We start from the raw sequence: 18268 nt of genomic DNA on the forward strand, positions 1-18268 counted from the left end.
GAGTCATTTTGAACAGATGAGTCTCATCTGGTGGAAACGTCAGCGGTCATAATGTACGAAGCCTTGCTGGTGATGGATAAGTGCTTTTTTTTCTTCTTCTCGTCCTCTTTTTTCCAGTCTGCCCTACCTGCAAAATTGTGCAGCATTGCAAAGACATCTTTGATGCACACAACTGAGTATATCACGGCCATTTGCATGACATAGTGGTTTCTTTCGTCACTAAAAAGCTGAGTGGAACTCGGGGCTAGCGAGGAGCAGAAAATCACTCCCATCTTTAGCAGAGACACAGGTCTTTGCTGACCTGAGGAAGCTGCTGCATCTGACAACCTGCACTTAAATAACAAATTGGCACAGGCTTTGGTGTAGCTGTCTGATGCAAGAAGTAAGTGGTGGTAGACAATGCTCATAACACTTAGGCTTTATCGCTCAACTTTTGACTGATGCCTCAGCCATACTAAGTTAATGCATTGAAGAGGAGACACTTGTTTATTTATTTACTTACTGTATGTGTATTTACTCAATCTTGCATTTTATTTGATGGAAGACGATGGCAGGCGTTAAATAGGGCAAATGTTTGTTTAAGGACACGCCTTTCTGTAATTAGTGGGTTTGCTCTTGCTGTACAGCTGCAACACAATGCTCAAAACTACAGTAGTACTTTGTTTTTTTTTTGGTCCTCCGTTTCAAAAGGTGGACTCCTGCTGTAGACGGCTCATGTGATAGTGATTCCTCACTTGGCTCCTCTGTACTCAGCAATGCATTAATTTGTGTAAATGTAACCCCACCTGGTTCAGTCCATGCTTTTCTGTTTTGCGCAAGACTTAAAAATGGGTCGTCTGGCATGAGGCTAGCTACCGAGCTAAAAGCCCGAGCTTTCAAACCAGTAACCAGCCCTGCTCTTGAGGTTGTCAGGGAATGAGGTTTACCAATGTACACATGGCCCAGCCCCACTGGCTGGTCTTCGTTACACTAACCCCCCTAAACCTCACTCTCATCCGGGTCATGGCACCACTGAAACCCGCGTGGTTCAGTGTCTGCTTTTTCTGTTCCGCCTGGGACTCAAACCTTGGTCGTCCGGCATAGGAGACAAGCGTGTTATCTGCTATCAACGCAGTAACCAGAAACACTGGCTGCCCTCCATTACACTACTGTATATGACTGATGATGGGGGGAGGTGGATGATTAGGGCATTGTCTATAAGTCTGTAAGTGTATACAGCACTTTGTGCTGCATTTGTTTCATGTATGAAAAGCGCTGTATACATTTGATTTGATTTAGAGAAAATCAGAAGCAATTTTTTGCTATGATAATTAATGTAATGCAATTCCAGTTACACACGCAACTTTTATAGGGAATCATTGTAGTTTTACATGCAGGTGACCATGTAAAATATATAAATAACGAGTGGAATGGATACATTAACTTTTAACATCACTTTTACGTTTATTTAGGATTCTTGCAAAGACAGTGATGAAGGGAGAGGGTGGAAGTGAGAAAAAAAACTACATTCATACTTTGCTAGGAGTTATTTCTTGAATTAAAGTGTTTCTCATCTTCTTTATTAAAGTACTAGCAATTACAACTTTCTTCAGCCCCACGTGGATTATATTGCAGTTGTATTCAATAAAAAAAACCAGCGTGAGAATGTCATCGATGTGTGGGCTTCCTCATTTATGCACTCAATTCAACGGAATGGCACACGGGAAAATTGACTACTTTGTTATGCACTATGTTCATATGAAAAAAAACTTTTGTAGACCATTTTTGTTAATCAGGTTTTAATACTGTGTGGTACTATAGATTTGGTGAAAAACTTAAGAATCCAGGAGGCATGGCTTCTAAGTGGAGGCCACTATTTAAGTAATAATGCTGGTTAGATAGAAACTACCAATTAATCAATCAAAGTTTACTTATATAGCCCTTAATCACAAATGTCTCAAAGGTCTGCACAAGCCACAACGACATCCTCGGCTCAGATCCGGTGCAATGAATGCCGAGGGTATATGGTTAATAATGTGAGAGTCCAGTCCATATTGGACTGAACCAAAAGCATCTGTTTTAGCTGTTAACTGTCGAACACAAAGAAGTCAAAACACAAGGAAACATTTCTTAGCTTCATTTTCCTTCATGTTGACTGACAGTAATTGGTAGTTATCGAATGATTGCCTCTTGGAGCTTCCGTGGAGAGACTCTTATTAAAAATGCCACCTGACTTACCGGCTCAGTTCGATCAATATTAAATTTCCAGTTTTAGGTACAATTAAAGCCTGTCTCAAACAAGTCTTGGGTGAAAGCAAATTGCAGATTATATAAGAAGTTACACTTGCAAGGAAAATATATTTAAATTTTAATCCCATGACAAACACATTAAAATAAAAATGCTAAATTAAAATCTCCTTCACAAGATTGTCAGTCATGACCTTGATCCTTCCAGCATACACTGCAAATAGATTGGGTTGAGCTAACCTTAAGAGCTCCAATTTTGAGTTTGAAGTCAACATAAACCTGAGACTTCGAAGCGATGGAGTCCAACGTGAGGATTTGCTGCCATCACGGATAAAATACTTTAATCAAGATGTCAAAATCAGACAGCAACGTACTGTGCATTAGGCTAGGGGCTAATGTAAAAATGTACTTTGAAAAGTTCAACTCTGGCTGGTAGTGAAATGGTAGCCAGCGATTTGCGATGCACGTATCCCTGCATTACAATTTTGTTGAATAAATACAAATTGTTTGGAAGAACAGAGCTGTTTATTACACTGTTGCAAGCTGCTTAATCCGTCATTTTTCTATTTATACCGCAGATGAAGAGCTCTGGGAACATGATCAGTGAATGAAGACAGGTTGGAAGGAGCATCGTGAAAAAGCTGCTACCTTTCGATTATAGAAATAATTAATATTCCAGGAATTATATAGAATTGATTGGATAAAAAAAATTTACCTTTTGAATGATACTTCAGCAGATCCCAACATTTACAAAACATGAACCATCATTTGCCTCCAAAAATATATTCCAAAACTCAACGAAATAAACAATGTTAATGATAAAATGATGCAAACTACAGTACATGTACCCTTCCATGATAAACTAGAACATAACTCAGTTGAGTAATGGCCTCCACCAATATCGAACAATTCTTATTTTGAAACTTCTGGAGCTGGATCCAGATCTTGATCATCATCAAAAATGAATAAATGTCTCCTGACCATTTTATCCCAAATTTCCTTCTAAATGTTTTACAGTGTTTTGAGTTGGACCAATAAAAAAAAATGTATACATCGAGTCATCAAGTAAATATTTTCAATTGTGATTTTCTTTCCCCAGGAAGAAAAACCAAAATGACTTTTCTTGTTTTTTTGTTTTGTTTGTTTTTTTAAGTAAAAACTCAAGTGAAATAGAAATAAAACTTTTGTTTCTTTGCATTTGAAAAGTAGCAAAACCTTTTCATAGTTTTTTTTGATAAGAAGAAAAAAAGTCTTTATTTTAAAAAATTAAAAAATAGACAAACATTTTAAACATTATTTGTGAGTATTTAGAATCTGCAAAAATATTACATCCATCCATCCATTTTCTATTCTTCAAATCTATTTTCTACATTTGAAAAACAAAAGAAAAGAAAACTGTGTACTATGTACAAATATTTCCCAATTGTTTGCCAACATTTGTGATATTGTACTGTACCCTTGCCAGATCGCAATTCAAATAATACAGCTTCACCACATCGCAATTTTTTAAATATATTTTTTTATTTTTCAAGCGTATTCTACAATTTTTTTGGTCTTCACTGAAGCATTTTTAATCAGACAAATAAATGGCTAAACAAACTACAAATAACAATAGACCAAACCTATCAGAGGACACTGTTCAGTATCGAGGCCACTGATTGTTTCAGCCTCAGACAGCATTACTATATTGGATAAAACAACTGTAAAGGTGACTAAAATCTATTATTTTATGTCTAGAGGGCTCTCAATGTTTAAAAACATATTTAGAAAGTCTTAAATAGGTTTTTAAAGGCCTACTGAAATGATTTTTTTTTATTTAAACGGGGATAGCAGATCCATTGAATGTGTCATACTTTCGCGATATTGCCATATTTTTGCTGAAAGGATTTAGTAGAGTTTTGGTATGTGATAAAAAAAAGCCTTGCCCCTACCGGAAGTAGTGTGACGTAGTCAATTGAACAGCTCCTCACATTTTCCTATTGTTTAAAATGCAGTTAGAGCGATTCGGACCGAGAAAGCGACGATTACCCCAATAATTTCAGCGAGGATGAAAGATTCGTGGATGAGGAACGTTAAGAGTGAATGACTAGAATGCAGTGCAAGACATATCTTTTTTCCCTCTGACCGTAACTTAGGTACAAGCTGGCTCATTGGATTCCACACTCTCTCCTTTTTCTATTGTGGATCACGGATTTGTATTTCAAACCACCTCAGATACTATATCCTCTTGAAAATGAGAGTCGAGAACGCAAAATGGACATTCACAGTGACTTTTATCTCCACGACAATACATCGACGAAACACTTTAGCTACGGAGCTAACGTGATAGCATCGTGCTTAACTACATATAGAAACAAAATAAATAAATCCCTGACTGGAAGGATAGACAGAAGATCAACAATACTATTAAACCAGGGACATGTAAATACACGGTTAATGCATTCCAGCCTGGCAAAGGTTAGCAATGTTGTTGCTAACGACGCCATTGAAGCTAACTTAGCAACCGTACCTCACAGAGCGATGCTAAACACATTAGCTATCCACCTACGCCAGCCAGCCCTCATCTGCTCATCAACACCCGTGCTCACCTGCGTTCCAGCGATCGACGGTGCGACGAAGGACTTCACCCGATCACAGATGCGGTCGGCGAGACGGAGGAAGTTAAGGTGAGTTCGGCGGCTAACGCGTCTGCCATCCATCTCTGTCTTCCTGGTTGTGTTGCTGTAGTCCGCCGCTAATACACCGATCCCACCTACAACTTTCTTCTTTGCAGTCTCCATTGTGCATTAAACAAATTGCAAAAGATTCACCAACACAGATGTCCAGAATACTGTGGAATTATGAGATGAAAACAGAGCTATTTTGTATTGAATTCAACGGGGTACCGATACTTCTGTTTCATTGGCTACGTCACGCGCATACGTCATCATCCAAAGGCGTTTTCAACCGGAAGTTTAGCGGGAAATTTAAAATTGCACTTTATAAGTTAACCCGGCCGTATTGGCATGTTTTGCAATAATAAGATTTCATCATTGATATATAAACTATCAGACTGCGTGGTCGGTAGTAGTGGGTTTCAGTAGGCCTTTAATGTTGTAGCTATGAAAATATTTTATTTATAGTAGATGATGCCTACTTCGCAGAAATTCATTAATCGAGGTCATGTCCGTAATCAATTAACAATGATAAACGAAAGACAACTTTTTTTTTTTTTTTTACTGGACACAGGTCATTCACCTCCACAGAGTAAACTTCTTACCCTTCTTCGTGCTATGATGTATTATTTACTGATATTTTGTAGATCAATATCTGGATTAATGGTGCCAAATGTAGAATATTTGGGCCTCAGAAGCTCTAAAAAAATTAGAATAAGTGGTGCTGTGACCTGCCGCAAGTCAATTACACATCTATGCTGAGATCATATGAAAAAGGAGGCTCTTTTTAGCCACAAGTAGAAAAGGTGTGCCTTTTTACCACCAATCACTGCATTAGAAGGCATTTTCGCCCCATGGGTTTTTCAGAGACTAGTGGCCAAATTACCAGCATGTCTGACACTTTAACTCGCATGTCTCATGTCAGCTTTGTGCCTCGTGTACAATTTTCACTGTTAACAGATTGTGAAAATGGGGGAGAGTGGAAATTGAACACAAGACTAAAATTAGTCCGCTACATGTCAATCTTTACAGCCTAATATGACAAGCAGGTCTGGTTGACAGGAAAGGGAAGCGGAGGGAATAGGTCTAAATTGCATGGCAGCTTGGTCAGGGGCTTGATTATAACTACAATCCCCTATTGTGATGATGCTGCAGTTGAAAAGTTGCTGAAGATGTGCAGTGGAGAAAGACTAAAAAGTACTTTCTTCGGGAAACCATTTCTTTTACAAATTCGCATCCTCTGTGTTGTTTTTTTTGTTCCTATTGCACACTGTTCGCAAACCATTCTACTATACATCAAATCAGCAACAAATACAAATAAGTTAAACACATCTGGACATGTTTTACATTAACTTGTCATTTGGTACTTCCCTAAAGATTTTTTAAGTTGACATTAGTCCATCCTACCTCCTAGAGTCATCCCAGCTTCAAAACACTTCTTCAGCCGACAAGATGGACAGTTTTTTCTTCTTAGTTTGTCAATGGTACAGTCGTTCTTGCTGGCACACAAGTATTTTTGCTTGCCTTGGAGAAGAGCAGAGTAGTGTTTAGCAACTAGAGGTCAAAATGTACAATGTGTTATTTTGGTGAAAGCAACATTGATGTTCATTTTACACCTAATATACCTTCTGCTGCCCTCTTGAAGAAAACCTTGCAGCTGCCGCAGGTGAGCGCACCGTAATGGCAGCCGGATGCCTCGTCCGAACAGATGAGGCATGTCCTCTGTGGTGGGAAGAAGAACTCCATGGGGAACATGTGCTCTCTGCCAGTCTCAAACCTGTGCTCCAACAAAGGAAATATGCTGTCTGTACAGTAGACTTCATAATACCTTCATATTATACACCCATCTACCTTTCACAATATTCTAAAGAGATCAACACAAGAACTGTATCAAAAATGGGCAATTTACAAATATAAGTTTTGCGCAACTAGTTCAACAGATCTGACCAATCTAAGTCTATGAGCATGAACTGATAAGCCTATTTGGATAAGAGGCGAAGAAACATCTTCCAAGACAAACCAAACAGTTCAGTTGCAATCGATTGCATGCCCTGAGAGTATAATGGCCTGGATGAACGAGAACATCCTAGACGTTAGTTCAACAATATGCATTGTATTGTGTGTATTTATATAACAACTATTGCATCATGCCATGAAGTGTTTCTGGCAGTTTGCTTAACCGTCTAAACATGCCAGACCCCAGTCCCAGAGGCATCATGGGTTCTCTTTGTGTTGCTATGGTCCATGTGACCAGAAGAACATCAGCTAAAACCTCTATCAAATTATAGAAAAACGAAAGACCAGAACCATTTAAATAAGACATTTGTCAATGACCAAGCAGGCAAGCAGTCTGAGACCATCATCATTAAAAATGTCAAAACAAAACAGTTAGCCGACAAAGCCCTTGCAACGGTTATCATGCCTTTACCGCCAAACTATGACAATAACTCAACAACTTACAACAATCATAAAAAGTATCCAATTTATTTTGCTAACATCCTCTATATAGTGATGTGCAGTTACCACTGATGGCTTTGGATTTTTTTTATACTTTAAATTCATAACCCAGTGGTTGCCAAACTTAATTTGATGTGCCCCCTTTGCCACATAAGAATGGTTGTGGTCAAATGTGTATTTTCAGAGTCAATACAGAAGCAGAATGGCAAATCTATGTTGAAGGAGATTACATTTAGGGCTGCACGATTTATCGACATCAAGGTTTTAATTAGTGCGATTCCGTAACCAGCATTTGAGTGGCAGACATGTTCACCAATCAGAATTGTTGAGTCTCGCATCTGTTTGTCTCACTCTGTGCATCGCTCTCAGCACCTGAGCACAATAGAATTAACTGAACGCACTCTTTTTCAAATGTTTGACGTCTTACCAATATATTGTACGATGCGCGTGCTCTTAACACTGAAGAGGCAGGGATGTCTATGGATGCTGAAAAAGCAATTGACAGAGTGGAATTATCTATGTTATGTCTTGGAGAGATTTGGCTTTGGTAACAGTTTTATTTCATGGATTAAGCTTCTATCCTCATCTCCTGAGGCCTCGGTCAGGACAAATGGTATTTGATTTGAATATTTTCGCCTTAACCATTACACATGGCAGGGCTGCCTGCCAAGCCTATTGCCTTTTGCTCTTGCCATTGAGCCTCCGTCAATGGTGCTTCGTACCAACTCGCTTATTACGGGCATATGTGTATACACAATGTGCAGGTGACAGTCTCTCGCTATGCAGATGACCTACATATATATGTCTCGGACATCTCTGTCTCGGTCCTGGCTGCCTTAAGTAGTCTCGAATCCTTTGGACATGTGTCTAGATACAAATTGAACTTGGATTAAAGTGAAATATTTCCTATAAATTCTGCTGCTAAGAAATCTCTTCTGCACAATTTTTATTTTAAAATTGCCGCACAAAGTTTCACATACTTGGGTGTTCAGGTCACACATATGTTTGCAGAACTTTATAAAGCCAACTTTGTTTCACTGTTGTCCAGAATCCAGGGAGATTTTGATAGCTGGTCGTTAATTTATCTGTAGAGGCCCGTCTCAACTCTGTTAAAATTAACGCCCTTCTGCGATTTTCCGATTTGTTTCAGTGTATACCATTTTTTCTCCCTCAGTCCTTCTTTCGTAAATTAGATAGTCAGATTTTAGACTTCATTGGGAGTAGAAAGACTCACAGATTATGTAAACAATATTTACTGAGACATAAATCATCAGGGGGATCAGCACCACCAAACATTAGGTTTTACTATTGGGCCACCAACATTAGAATTCTTAAATTTTGTGTGCAATATTAAGCATTGGACTATGTTATGGCTGGTTATGAAGGCTAACTCAACTAAACCAGTATCTCTTAGGTCTCTGGTTCACTCACCCATCCATTCTTCTACTTCTGCTTTTACGAAAAATCCAATTGTAAAAACCTCACTCAGAATTTGGGTTTAGTTCAAGCACTATTTTGGTTCAGAGACTATTAATAATGCCTTTTTCAAAGATAGTCAAGTCTGGGGATCAACAACATTAAAGAGTTATACATTGACAACACTTCTGCCTCTTTCCAGCCACTTTGTGATAAATGTTCACTCCCTAACCAACACTTTTTTTAGATCAGTGGTTCTTAACCTTGTTGGAGGTACCGAACCCCACCAGTTTCATATGCGCATTCACCGAACCCTTCTTTAGTGAAAAATAAAATGTTGTCTTTTTTCAAATTCAAGACAAAGTTATATGTTTTTGGTAACACTTTAGTATGGGGAACATATTCTAAGTAACAAAGACTTAATTTAGAGTTATTTGGTTAGGGTTAGGGTTAGAGGGTTAGGGCCAGGGTTAGAGGGTTAGGGTTATAATAAGGCCATGCCGAATAAGGCATTAATAAGTACTTAATAATGACTAGTTAAGAGCCAATATGTTACTAATTTGCATGTTAATAAGCAACTGATTAATGGTGAATGTGTTCCCCATGCTGGTGTCAACATGTTTTTTTACTGGTGCACAACATGAACCGTGCATGAACATCACCTTGTTCAAAGAACAAAACCAACACAGTGCATAAACTCACAACAAATTACACACCTGCAAATCAGTGTGACTTCTGCTGTTGCCATATCCGTAATACGCCGATAGGGAGAAGTTTCTATTTACACGATGAGTCGGGTGTGTCTTGACCTCCGCCGAACCCCTGAGCCCGACTAACCGAACCCCTAGGGTTCGATCGAACCCAGGTTAAGAACCACTGTTTTAGATGTATAAAAATCCGCAGTTTTGTTCGTAATCCTTTTTTTCAAACTTACCAACAGATACAGATTTAGATAAATGGTAAATCGGTTATACTTGTATAGCGCTTATTTACCTTCAAGTTACTCAAAGCGCTTTGACACTATTTCCACATTCACACACTGATGGCGGGAGCTGCCATGCAAGGCCCTAACCATGACCCATCAGGATCAAGGGTGAAGTGTCTTGCTCAAGGACACAACGGACATGACGAGGTTCGTAGTAGATGGGGATCGAACCAGGAACCCTCAGATTGCTGGCAAGGCCACTCTCCCAACAGCGCCACGCCGTCCCCCATGGTTCTTTGACACCACTTCCGACTTTAAAAAGGATCAATTACACGTATTTACTTGCGATGAGGTGGCAACTTGTCCGGAGTGTACCCCGCCTACCGCCCTAATGCAGCTGAGATAGGCTCCAGCAACCCCGAAAGAGACAAGCGCTAGAAAATGGATGGATGGATACACGTATTTACAATCACAATTTTCATTTACGCCCTCAGTCTCTGAATTCAATTATGTCACTTTGGGAGGGTGACTTTGAGTCACCCTATCTGAGGAAAGCTGGGCAGAGATTTTAAGTAGAGTTCATAAGTCTTCAATTTGTGCTAGAAACAGCCTAAATGAATGCAAGCTAATACGTCATACTTACTATAACAAGGTCCGGCTAGATAAGATGTATGACGGAATATCTTTATTATTATGTGATTGGTGTCAACAGTCTCCAGCTAACTTATTACATGTTTTGTCTTTGCCCATCCCTGTGTAGTTATTGGACTGGAATTTTAAATACTTTGTCTTTGGTATAATTGGCTAAAAGATTGAACTGAATTCTGTAAGTGGATTATTTGGGGTTGTACCTCAGTCATCTACTCTTAGCAAATCCAAAAATAATCTTTTATCATTTACTACTTTGTTGGCTAGAAGACATATTGTGTGGTAGTCTTAGGAGTAGGGCTGCAACAACTAATCGATTCAATCGATTAAAATCGATTATAAAAATAGTTGCCGATTAATTTAGTCATCGATTCGTTGGATCTATGCTATGCGCATGCGCAGAGGCTTTTTTATTTGTATTACATTTTTAATTTTTTTAATAAACCTTTATTTATAAACTGCAACATTTACAAACAGCTGAGAAACAATAATCAAAATAAGTATGGTGCCTGTTGCGGCGATCTGCCTGGAGGTGCGGCTGAAGGTGTGTGTGTGACAGCGGCTGTGCTGCTGCATGCGCGTCACAGCAGAAGCGCTGCATGCGTGTCACAGCAGAAGCGCTGCATGCGCGTCACAGCAGAAGCGCTGCTCCGCGGCGCGCCTCACCAGGTGCGCTCTCCAGCAGGTGAGCGCAATCAGACTGATGAGCAGCGCAGACAGGACAAAGCAAACAAATGCACCCGTTTCATTCAGTGTGCAGGACGGAGCTGAGAGCAGCAGAGACAGAGACGATCACTAAAACCACGAAAGCACTTCACAAACGCATGGGAAAAAGGACTCAAACCAAACGGACTACCGGTGAGCTCACCTCTTTCCACTGGACTGTTTAATCATGATCCGACTGTTGAAGTTTATGCGCTGTGATTGATGGCAGAGCTCAACTTCAGAAGAATGTTTATTTAGATAATTGAACTGTTAAATAAGGTACAATTGGTGCTTATTTTGTTTCTTTTCTTTATCTTATTCACCACAAATATTTGTTTTACTTGTAGAGACAAGAAATGGGCAATTAGGGCGCTTAAAGCCTTGTAAATGTAATTTGAAGTATATTAATATAGAGAGTGGATTTTGCTTTATTAAAAGGCAAAGTAAAACATTTAATTCATGTATAAAAATAGTATTTCTGTTAAAAGTGTTTATGTTAAAAACTACAGTAATATTGGTTTAAAATGCTTGATTTCATATGAATTAATAGAGAAGTGTCAAGTTAAACTTGTTGTAGAAATTCATGTCTAAAGTCTGTATAAAATAATTTAGGCTAAAACTTAAGGTAAAACACGTTGCTTTAAAAGTAGATGGTTCTAACATGTGAACTATATTTCTGTTTATTTAATGCCTAATTTACCTTATTAATCTAAGTTAATTAAGTTAAGTGAAATGCTGGTTAATGTGTATTAATTAATGTTAAAAATGTACTTACCTTTATAAAATACCTGAGTTAATGTACTTACTTTGTTTGTTGCAAAATGCTGTATTTTATTTAAAAGCTTTTATTCTTGTGTGTTTAAAGGTTTTTCACCTTCCAAGATTCCAGTTAATAAACTGAAATACGAGTGAAATCCTGAGCCTCATCGAGTCCTTCCTTTTCAAGTGTGGGAAGCCATGTCGTTATAAATACACCTGACAGTGAAAAACCGTCTGTGACCAGCAAAAGACTCCACTTGCGGCCACCACCGAGAGGGAGGACACTCCACCTGGGGCCTGGAGGACAAAGACTGCTGTCTGTCAGCCAAAGAGAGCAAGATGGCTGATCCAAAGCCAACAGATGAACTGAAAGTGGAGAGGACCACAGCTAAGAGACAGTTCTCCCGCCTTGCCAACAACATTACGAGAACCTACATAGAGATGTCTAAGGAGGAGTTACAGGAGAACTTCAAGAAGCTGATGCTAGAGAGCTCTCGTGTCTTCGAGGCAAACGAAGAAGTGGAAGCCGCTTACATGGCAGACGCTGAGGAGCTGAGCGACCCCCAGAAAGCCGACATAGCAAAGACGGAGAAAGAATGTGAGCAGAAGACGAAAGAAGTCAAACTCCTAATCCGAGAGACGCTCTGGACCACATATGGAGAAAAGGAACTTTCCCTGGCTCTACAAGTTGCAGAGGCCGAATTCAGGAACGTCTCCTTCCAGCCAGACACAACTCTGGAGGCTTGTGAGTTCATGCTGACCCACCTACAGAAGTTGGTGGACAAGGCAAAGGAAGCGCACCAGAACTGGAACCACTGGGCTCCGCTTGCCGAGAAAAAGGACTTTGATTACCGTTTAAGAGAGCTCGAGGTGGTCCTTCCCAAGCTGGTGTCACAGAAGGCCCCCCTCATCCAAGCAGCAAGTATAAAGAAAGACGCTGGACCCCAGCCCATCTCAGCCCGCAGCTCAGCTCCAGTGGCAGCGATAAAGCTAAAGGCCACAGCCTTACCAAAGTTTGCCGGCAACCAGCGAAACTACTACAGATGGAGGAAGGAATGGGAGGCTCTGCAGAAGCAAGGTGAACCAACCGGATCTTCAGAGGTTAAGAAATTCCAACTACTGGATAGCCTTGATGAAAAGGTGGCCAGGGAACTACGTCTGTCAACGTACAGCTCAGCAGATGAGATCTTCAGAGTCCTGGAAAACCGGTTTGGGAACCAAGCCAGCATTGCTCTTGAGATCATAGAAGAGCTACAAGCAAGACCATCAGCCAGGAGCGGCCATCCAAGGAAAATCGTAGAGCTCATCCAAACTGTGGAAAAGGCCCTTTATGATCTAAACGAACTGGATAATGCAGACGCCTTAAAGAACCCACTGGTGATTAGATCCATCGAGAGCAAACTCCCAGAAACTCTGAAGAAAGACTGGCTCACCTATGCTGCTGACAGAGGAAACACTGTTAACCCCCAGAACCGCTTCGACAAGCTCATCACATTCCTAAAGTCCCAAGAATCTATATATGAGCAACTAGATCAACTGAGCAACGTCTTTGAACCCGCCAAGGAGCAGACTAAGCTCATCAAGTATGCCAGAACAAAGTCAGCCAAGTCCAGCAGTGAAACAGCAGGCTGCATCATTTGTGGTGACCCAAAGCACAGAAGAAGACTATTTCTGCAGAAGGTTTAGGATCAACCTAAAGCCATCGGAGAAGAGGGATGCAGCACAACAGCTCGGTGCCTGCAAGAGATGTCTCGAGGTCCACAGCAGCGACCCCTGCAGAAACACCACGTATCTGTGCGGGAACCCAGAGTGCAAAGACCAACACCATTACCTTCTCTGTCCAGTTGCCAGACCCCAGTCCCAAAGAACACCTAAATCCAGTCCAGTGAGAGCTGAGGGGAAAAGATACACCGAAGCTCAAAAAGACTTCCTATCCAGGCTTACCCCTGAGCTGGCGCAGCAGTGTCGAGACACCTTCTGCAACGTCACATCCAGAGCATACAACACCACAGCAGTTGAAAGAGGTCTTCTAGAGGAAAATGGCTTGCATGAGTATCCAGTGATCCTGATGCTCTTTGATGTCACTGCCAACGATGGACAGAGAATTGGGACCCTCATCGACCTGGCATCAGACACGAACTATATAACACATAGAGCTGCCAGCAAGTTGAACCTGAGAGGTGAAGATGTGACACTGGTGGTTTACGGCGTTGGAGGGATGAAGGTGTCTGTTGCAACTAAGCGCTACCTCCTCAAGATTCGGGTCAACACTCCGAGAGGGACCCTCAGGTCACATCAACTAATCTGCTATGGCCTTGATAAGATTGCAGAGTTTCACAGACATGTTCCAGCTATTAAGCTACAGAAAATCTTCCCAGATGTTCCCCTAAGAGACCTTGCTAGACCCAAAGAGGTGCAACTCCTGATCAGCCACAAGGAAGGCCAGCTAGTACCCCAGAAGGTTCGTTCTGTTGGCAACCTTGTGCTCTGGGACGGCCCCCTCGGCAAGACGATCGGAGGCACACACCCGGACCTCTTTGAAGAAGTCACCTTAATGGCCCACACATCAAAGACACACTTCGCAAGATCCATGAGAACTGCAGCAGTCAAATACAGTGAACTCATCTGTAGAGATCCAATCTCCTGCCAGTCTCCCGACAAGCCCCACACCCAGTCCAATACAGCCACTAGCAGCAGAGACTTTCTGAAGTGGTGGAAGTGGGAAAGTATTGGAGCTGCTTGTGAGCCAAGATGTGGAGGATGTCGCTGTGGGAATTGCCAACCCGGGGGAAAAGAAATGACACTGGCTGAAGAAAGAGAGATGGAGATAGTGAAGAACGGGTTGATGTATGTGAATGGAGACCATCACAGCCCTGATCCCCACTGGCATGCCAAGTATCCCTGGACAGAAGATCCAGCATCTCTACCCAACAACAGGAGAGCGGTTGAAGCCACATTCCTCAGGACAGAGAAGCAGCTGGCAAAGGAACCGGAGTTGAAGACAGCCTACATGTCACAAGTCCATGAAATGCTTCATCGCAAAGCTGCAGTGAAGCTATCCAAAGAGGTTCTGCAGAGTTGGACTGGGCCAGTGTGGTACATAAGTCACCTGATTGCACCAAATCCACATTCAGTCTCCACCCCAGTGAGGCTAGTATGGAACAGCAGCCAGAAGTACAGAGGCCTGAGTTTGAACGACATACTAATCAAAGGTCCTGACGTCCTGAACCCAATCAGAGCTGTCCTACTGAGGTTCCGAGCTGGTGTCTTTGCTGCCCTCGGTGACATCCGCAAGATGTACAACTCTGTCTGGTTGGAAGAGAGAGAGGTCCACCTGCACAGGTTCCTGTGGCGTGACACTGAAAAGGCTGAAATAGAAGACTTCGCCATAACAAGGGTCAACATGGGAGACAAACCTGCTGGTTGCATAGCCCAAGTCGCCATGAGAGAGACCGCCAACTTGCCTTCATTCAAACACTTCAAAGAAGAGAAACGTGTGATAGAGGAAGATGCATATGTGGATGATATCCTGACCTCTCACAACAACCTCCAGCACCTCAAACTCCTCACATCCAACATCGAACAGATCCTTAAAGCTGGAGGATTCATCATGAAGCCCTGGGTCTACTCCGATCAAAGTGGGAGGAAAGGGCCGAGAGGTGAGAAGATGGAGTCAAAGACCATGATCCTGCCAAACCAGCTCACTGAAGAGGATAACAAAGCCCTCGGCCTTGGTTACACCATTGAGGATGACACACTACATGTCATGGTTGCAGTGAACTTCTCCAAGAAGAAGAGGAAAATGCGCCTTGGTCAGGACTTACTGAGAGATGAAGTAAGAAGACAAACCCCAGATCCATTCACCAGAAGAGAACTGTTGAGCCAAGTGTCTGGTCTCTATGATCCACTCGGCCTCGTGGCTCCTGCAAAGCAGAAGGGAGCCATCCTCATCCGAAGAGCTTTTCAAGAAGCAAAAGTCATGTACTGCATAGAAGACACCTGGGATGCCGCCTTGTCCAAAGGACTCAGAGAAGATGCCATAAAGCTCCTAGAAGACTATGCAGAGCTGAGCCAACTCAGATTCACCAGACCCCTGACACCACCAAATCCACGTGCAAAACCAAGTGGCATCACCTTCTCTGATGGCAGTGAGCACGCATATGGCGCTGTGCTGTACCTACGCTGGAGCTGCAGCCATGGTGTTGTTGTGAGGCTAGTTGAATCTAAGGCCAAGCTGACCCCTCTCGACCACAAGGGTGACCCTGTGAAGGCGGAGATGTGTGGAGCAGTCTTTGCCGCCCGGTTGAAGAACTACTTCCAGAGACACTGCCGAATCGATGTTGAGAAGTGGTACCATCTCGTCGACAGTCAGACCGTCCTAGGCGCAATCCAGCGGGAGAGTTATGGTTACCAGACCTTCTTTGCCAACCGAGTCAGCGAGATCCAAAGCAGCAAAAATGTCCAAGACTGGTGGTGGATTCCAGGGCCCGAGAACATTGCAGATATCATAACCAGAGGGGCCAGTCCAAATGACTTAACTGAGGAATCCGAGTGGCAGTCAGGTCCAAAGTTCCTTCGACTTCCTGAAAGTGAGTGGCCGAAGAAATCAGCCAAAGACGTCGCCGCACAAGCAAGAGACAATATCACAAAAATACAGAAGAAAACATTTGTCGCCGTACTCACCCGAAGTCAACAGAAAGCACAGGACCCAAAAAGAGTCCAAGAAACAGAGTCCAGATTCAGAAGACCACCTGCAGCTGCAGCAGTCCAAAAGCTACTGGACGAAAGGCGCTTCAGCAATCTAAGACGGCTGGTCGGGACAATAGTATGGACTTGGAGAGCAGTAAAGAAATTCCTGTGCCCCGGCGATAAAGAAAAGTGGGAGGCAGTACCTTCATCTGGTGTCATCACTGTGAACGAAAGAGAAGATGTGTTCAGAGACCTATGCTTGGCAGCACAGGAGGGCGTACACTTTCCAAACACAACAACAGACAGACTGGTTGTTTACAAGGACCAAACAAGCGGACTCCTGATGTGTGGTGGCAGGATCCAGACCTTCAGAGAAGACCACAGAGCTGTTCCCCTGCTACCGTTCCAGGCCTGGATCTCCACCCTCCTAGCCCGGGAAGCACACAGTGAGGGACATGAAGGAGTGGCAGGAACTACACTGCGGATGCGAAAGAAAGCATGGGTCATCAAAGGAAGAATTATTGCCCAAAAAGTTGTTGACAAGTGTGTCGTGTGCAAGAAAGCAAAAGCAAAGACCTGCCAGCAAATAATGGGAAACTTGCCTGAGGAGAGATCGAATCCGGCTGCACCATTTCAATTCACATCTGTCGACCTGTTCGGACCGTACCAAGTGAAGGATGATGTCAAGAGGAGGGTGAGCATGAAAGTATGGGGCGTGCTCTTCTGCTGCATGTCCAGCCGAGCCATCCATGTCGAACTGGCAAACACGCTAACAACGGAGAGCTTTCTACTTGCTTACCAGAGGTTCACTTCTGTCCGAGGCCATCCTCAGAAGATCTGGTCCGATCCAGGTACGAACTTTATTGGAGCAAAACCTGTCCTTGAAGAGATGTACAGTTACCTGAGACGACAAAACAAAGGATCACTAGAAGAATATGCTGCCAGGAATGGGACCGACTGGATGTGGAGAATCCTTCCAGCCGATTCACCTCACCGAAACGGTGCCGCCGAAGCTGCTGTCAAGATCACCAAAAGAGCTCTACAAAGCCTTGGTAGAGGAGAAGGCCTTGCCTTCAGTGAATTCCTGACTGTACTCAAGCTGGCCGCCAACCTTGCCAACGAAAGGCCTATCGACGCTAGAGTCCAGTGCCGTGAGGACGGCATCCAATACATCACTCCAAACACCCTGTTGCTTGGTCGAGCCACACAAAGTGGAGATTTCAAAACATTCGACTACACAACTTACCCCTTCAAAAGGCTGCAAGAGATTCAAATGCAAGTCAGCTACTTTTGGAAGTCCTGGAGCCAACTCGCAGGTCCAAACCTGTTCATCCGCAGTAAATGGCATACTGCTGAAAGAAATGCTGCCATTGGAGACATAGTGTGGCTCTGCGACCAAAATGCACTGAGGGGTCAGTTCAAGCTAGCAAGAGTTGTCAGTGTGAACGCAGATCCCAAAGGCATTGTCCGAGATGTCCACGTGAAAGTCTCTCCAAGTGGGTGCGTTCAGGTGAAGACTCCAAACCCTGTCGTTAAAGAGTCCAGGTCTAAGGAGAAGGACTTCCAGGGCACCATACTGCATCGAGACGTCCGACGCCTTGTCGTCCTCATCCCGGCGGAGGATCAGGTCAGGGGAGACCAGCTCGCCTGAGAGGTGCGATCTTTCCAGGTTACACTGCAAAGATCGAGTGGGAGGTGTTGCGGCGATCTGCCTGGAGGTGCGGCTGAAGGTGTGTGTGTGACAGCGGCTGTGCTGCTGCATGCGCGTCACAGCAGAAGCGCTGCATGC

At 42.9% G+C, this 18268-nt stretch overlaps 1 protein-coding gene across 3 annotated transcripts in view; it reads right to left on the minus strand.

The window, feature by feature from the left end:
- The window catches only part of LOC133650595 (androgen receptor-like), an 82935-nt gene that overhangs the window by 26091 nt on the left and 38576 nt on the right, over positions 1 to 18268 (minus strand). For all 3 annotated transcript variants that reach the window (XM_062048010.1, XM_062048011.1, XM_062048012.1), the window contains exons 2-3: positions 6506 to 6657; positions 6288 to 6404 (exon numbers count right to left, since the gene is read on the minus strand). In XM_062048010.1, coding sequence (XP_061903994.1) covers positions 6288 to 6404; positions 6506 to 6657 — 269 coding nt within the window. The remainder of the gene's footprint in view (positions 1 to 6287; positions 6405 to 6505; positions 6658 to 18268) is intronic.

Source organism: Entelurus aequoreus, linkage group LG05 (genome assembly GCF_033978785.1).
Source record: "Entelurus aequoreus isolate RoL-2023_Sb linkage group LG05, RoL_Eaeq_v1.1, whole genome shotgun sequence".
Classification (NCBI taxonomy): domain Eukaryota; kingdom Metazoa; phylum Chordata; class Actinopteri; order Syngnathiformes; family Syngnathidae; genus Entelurus; species Entelurus aequoreus.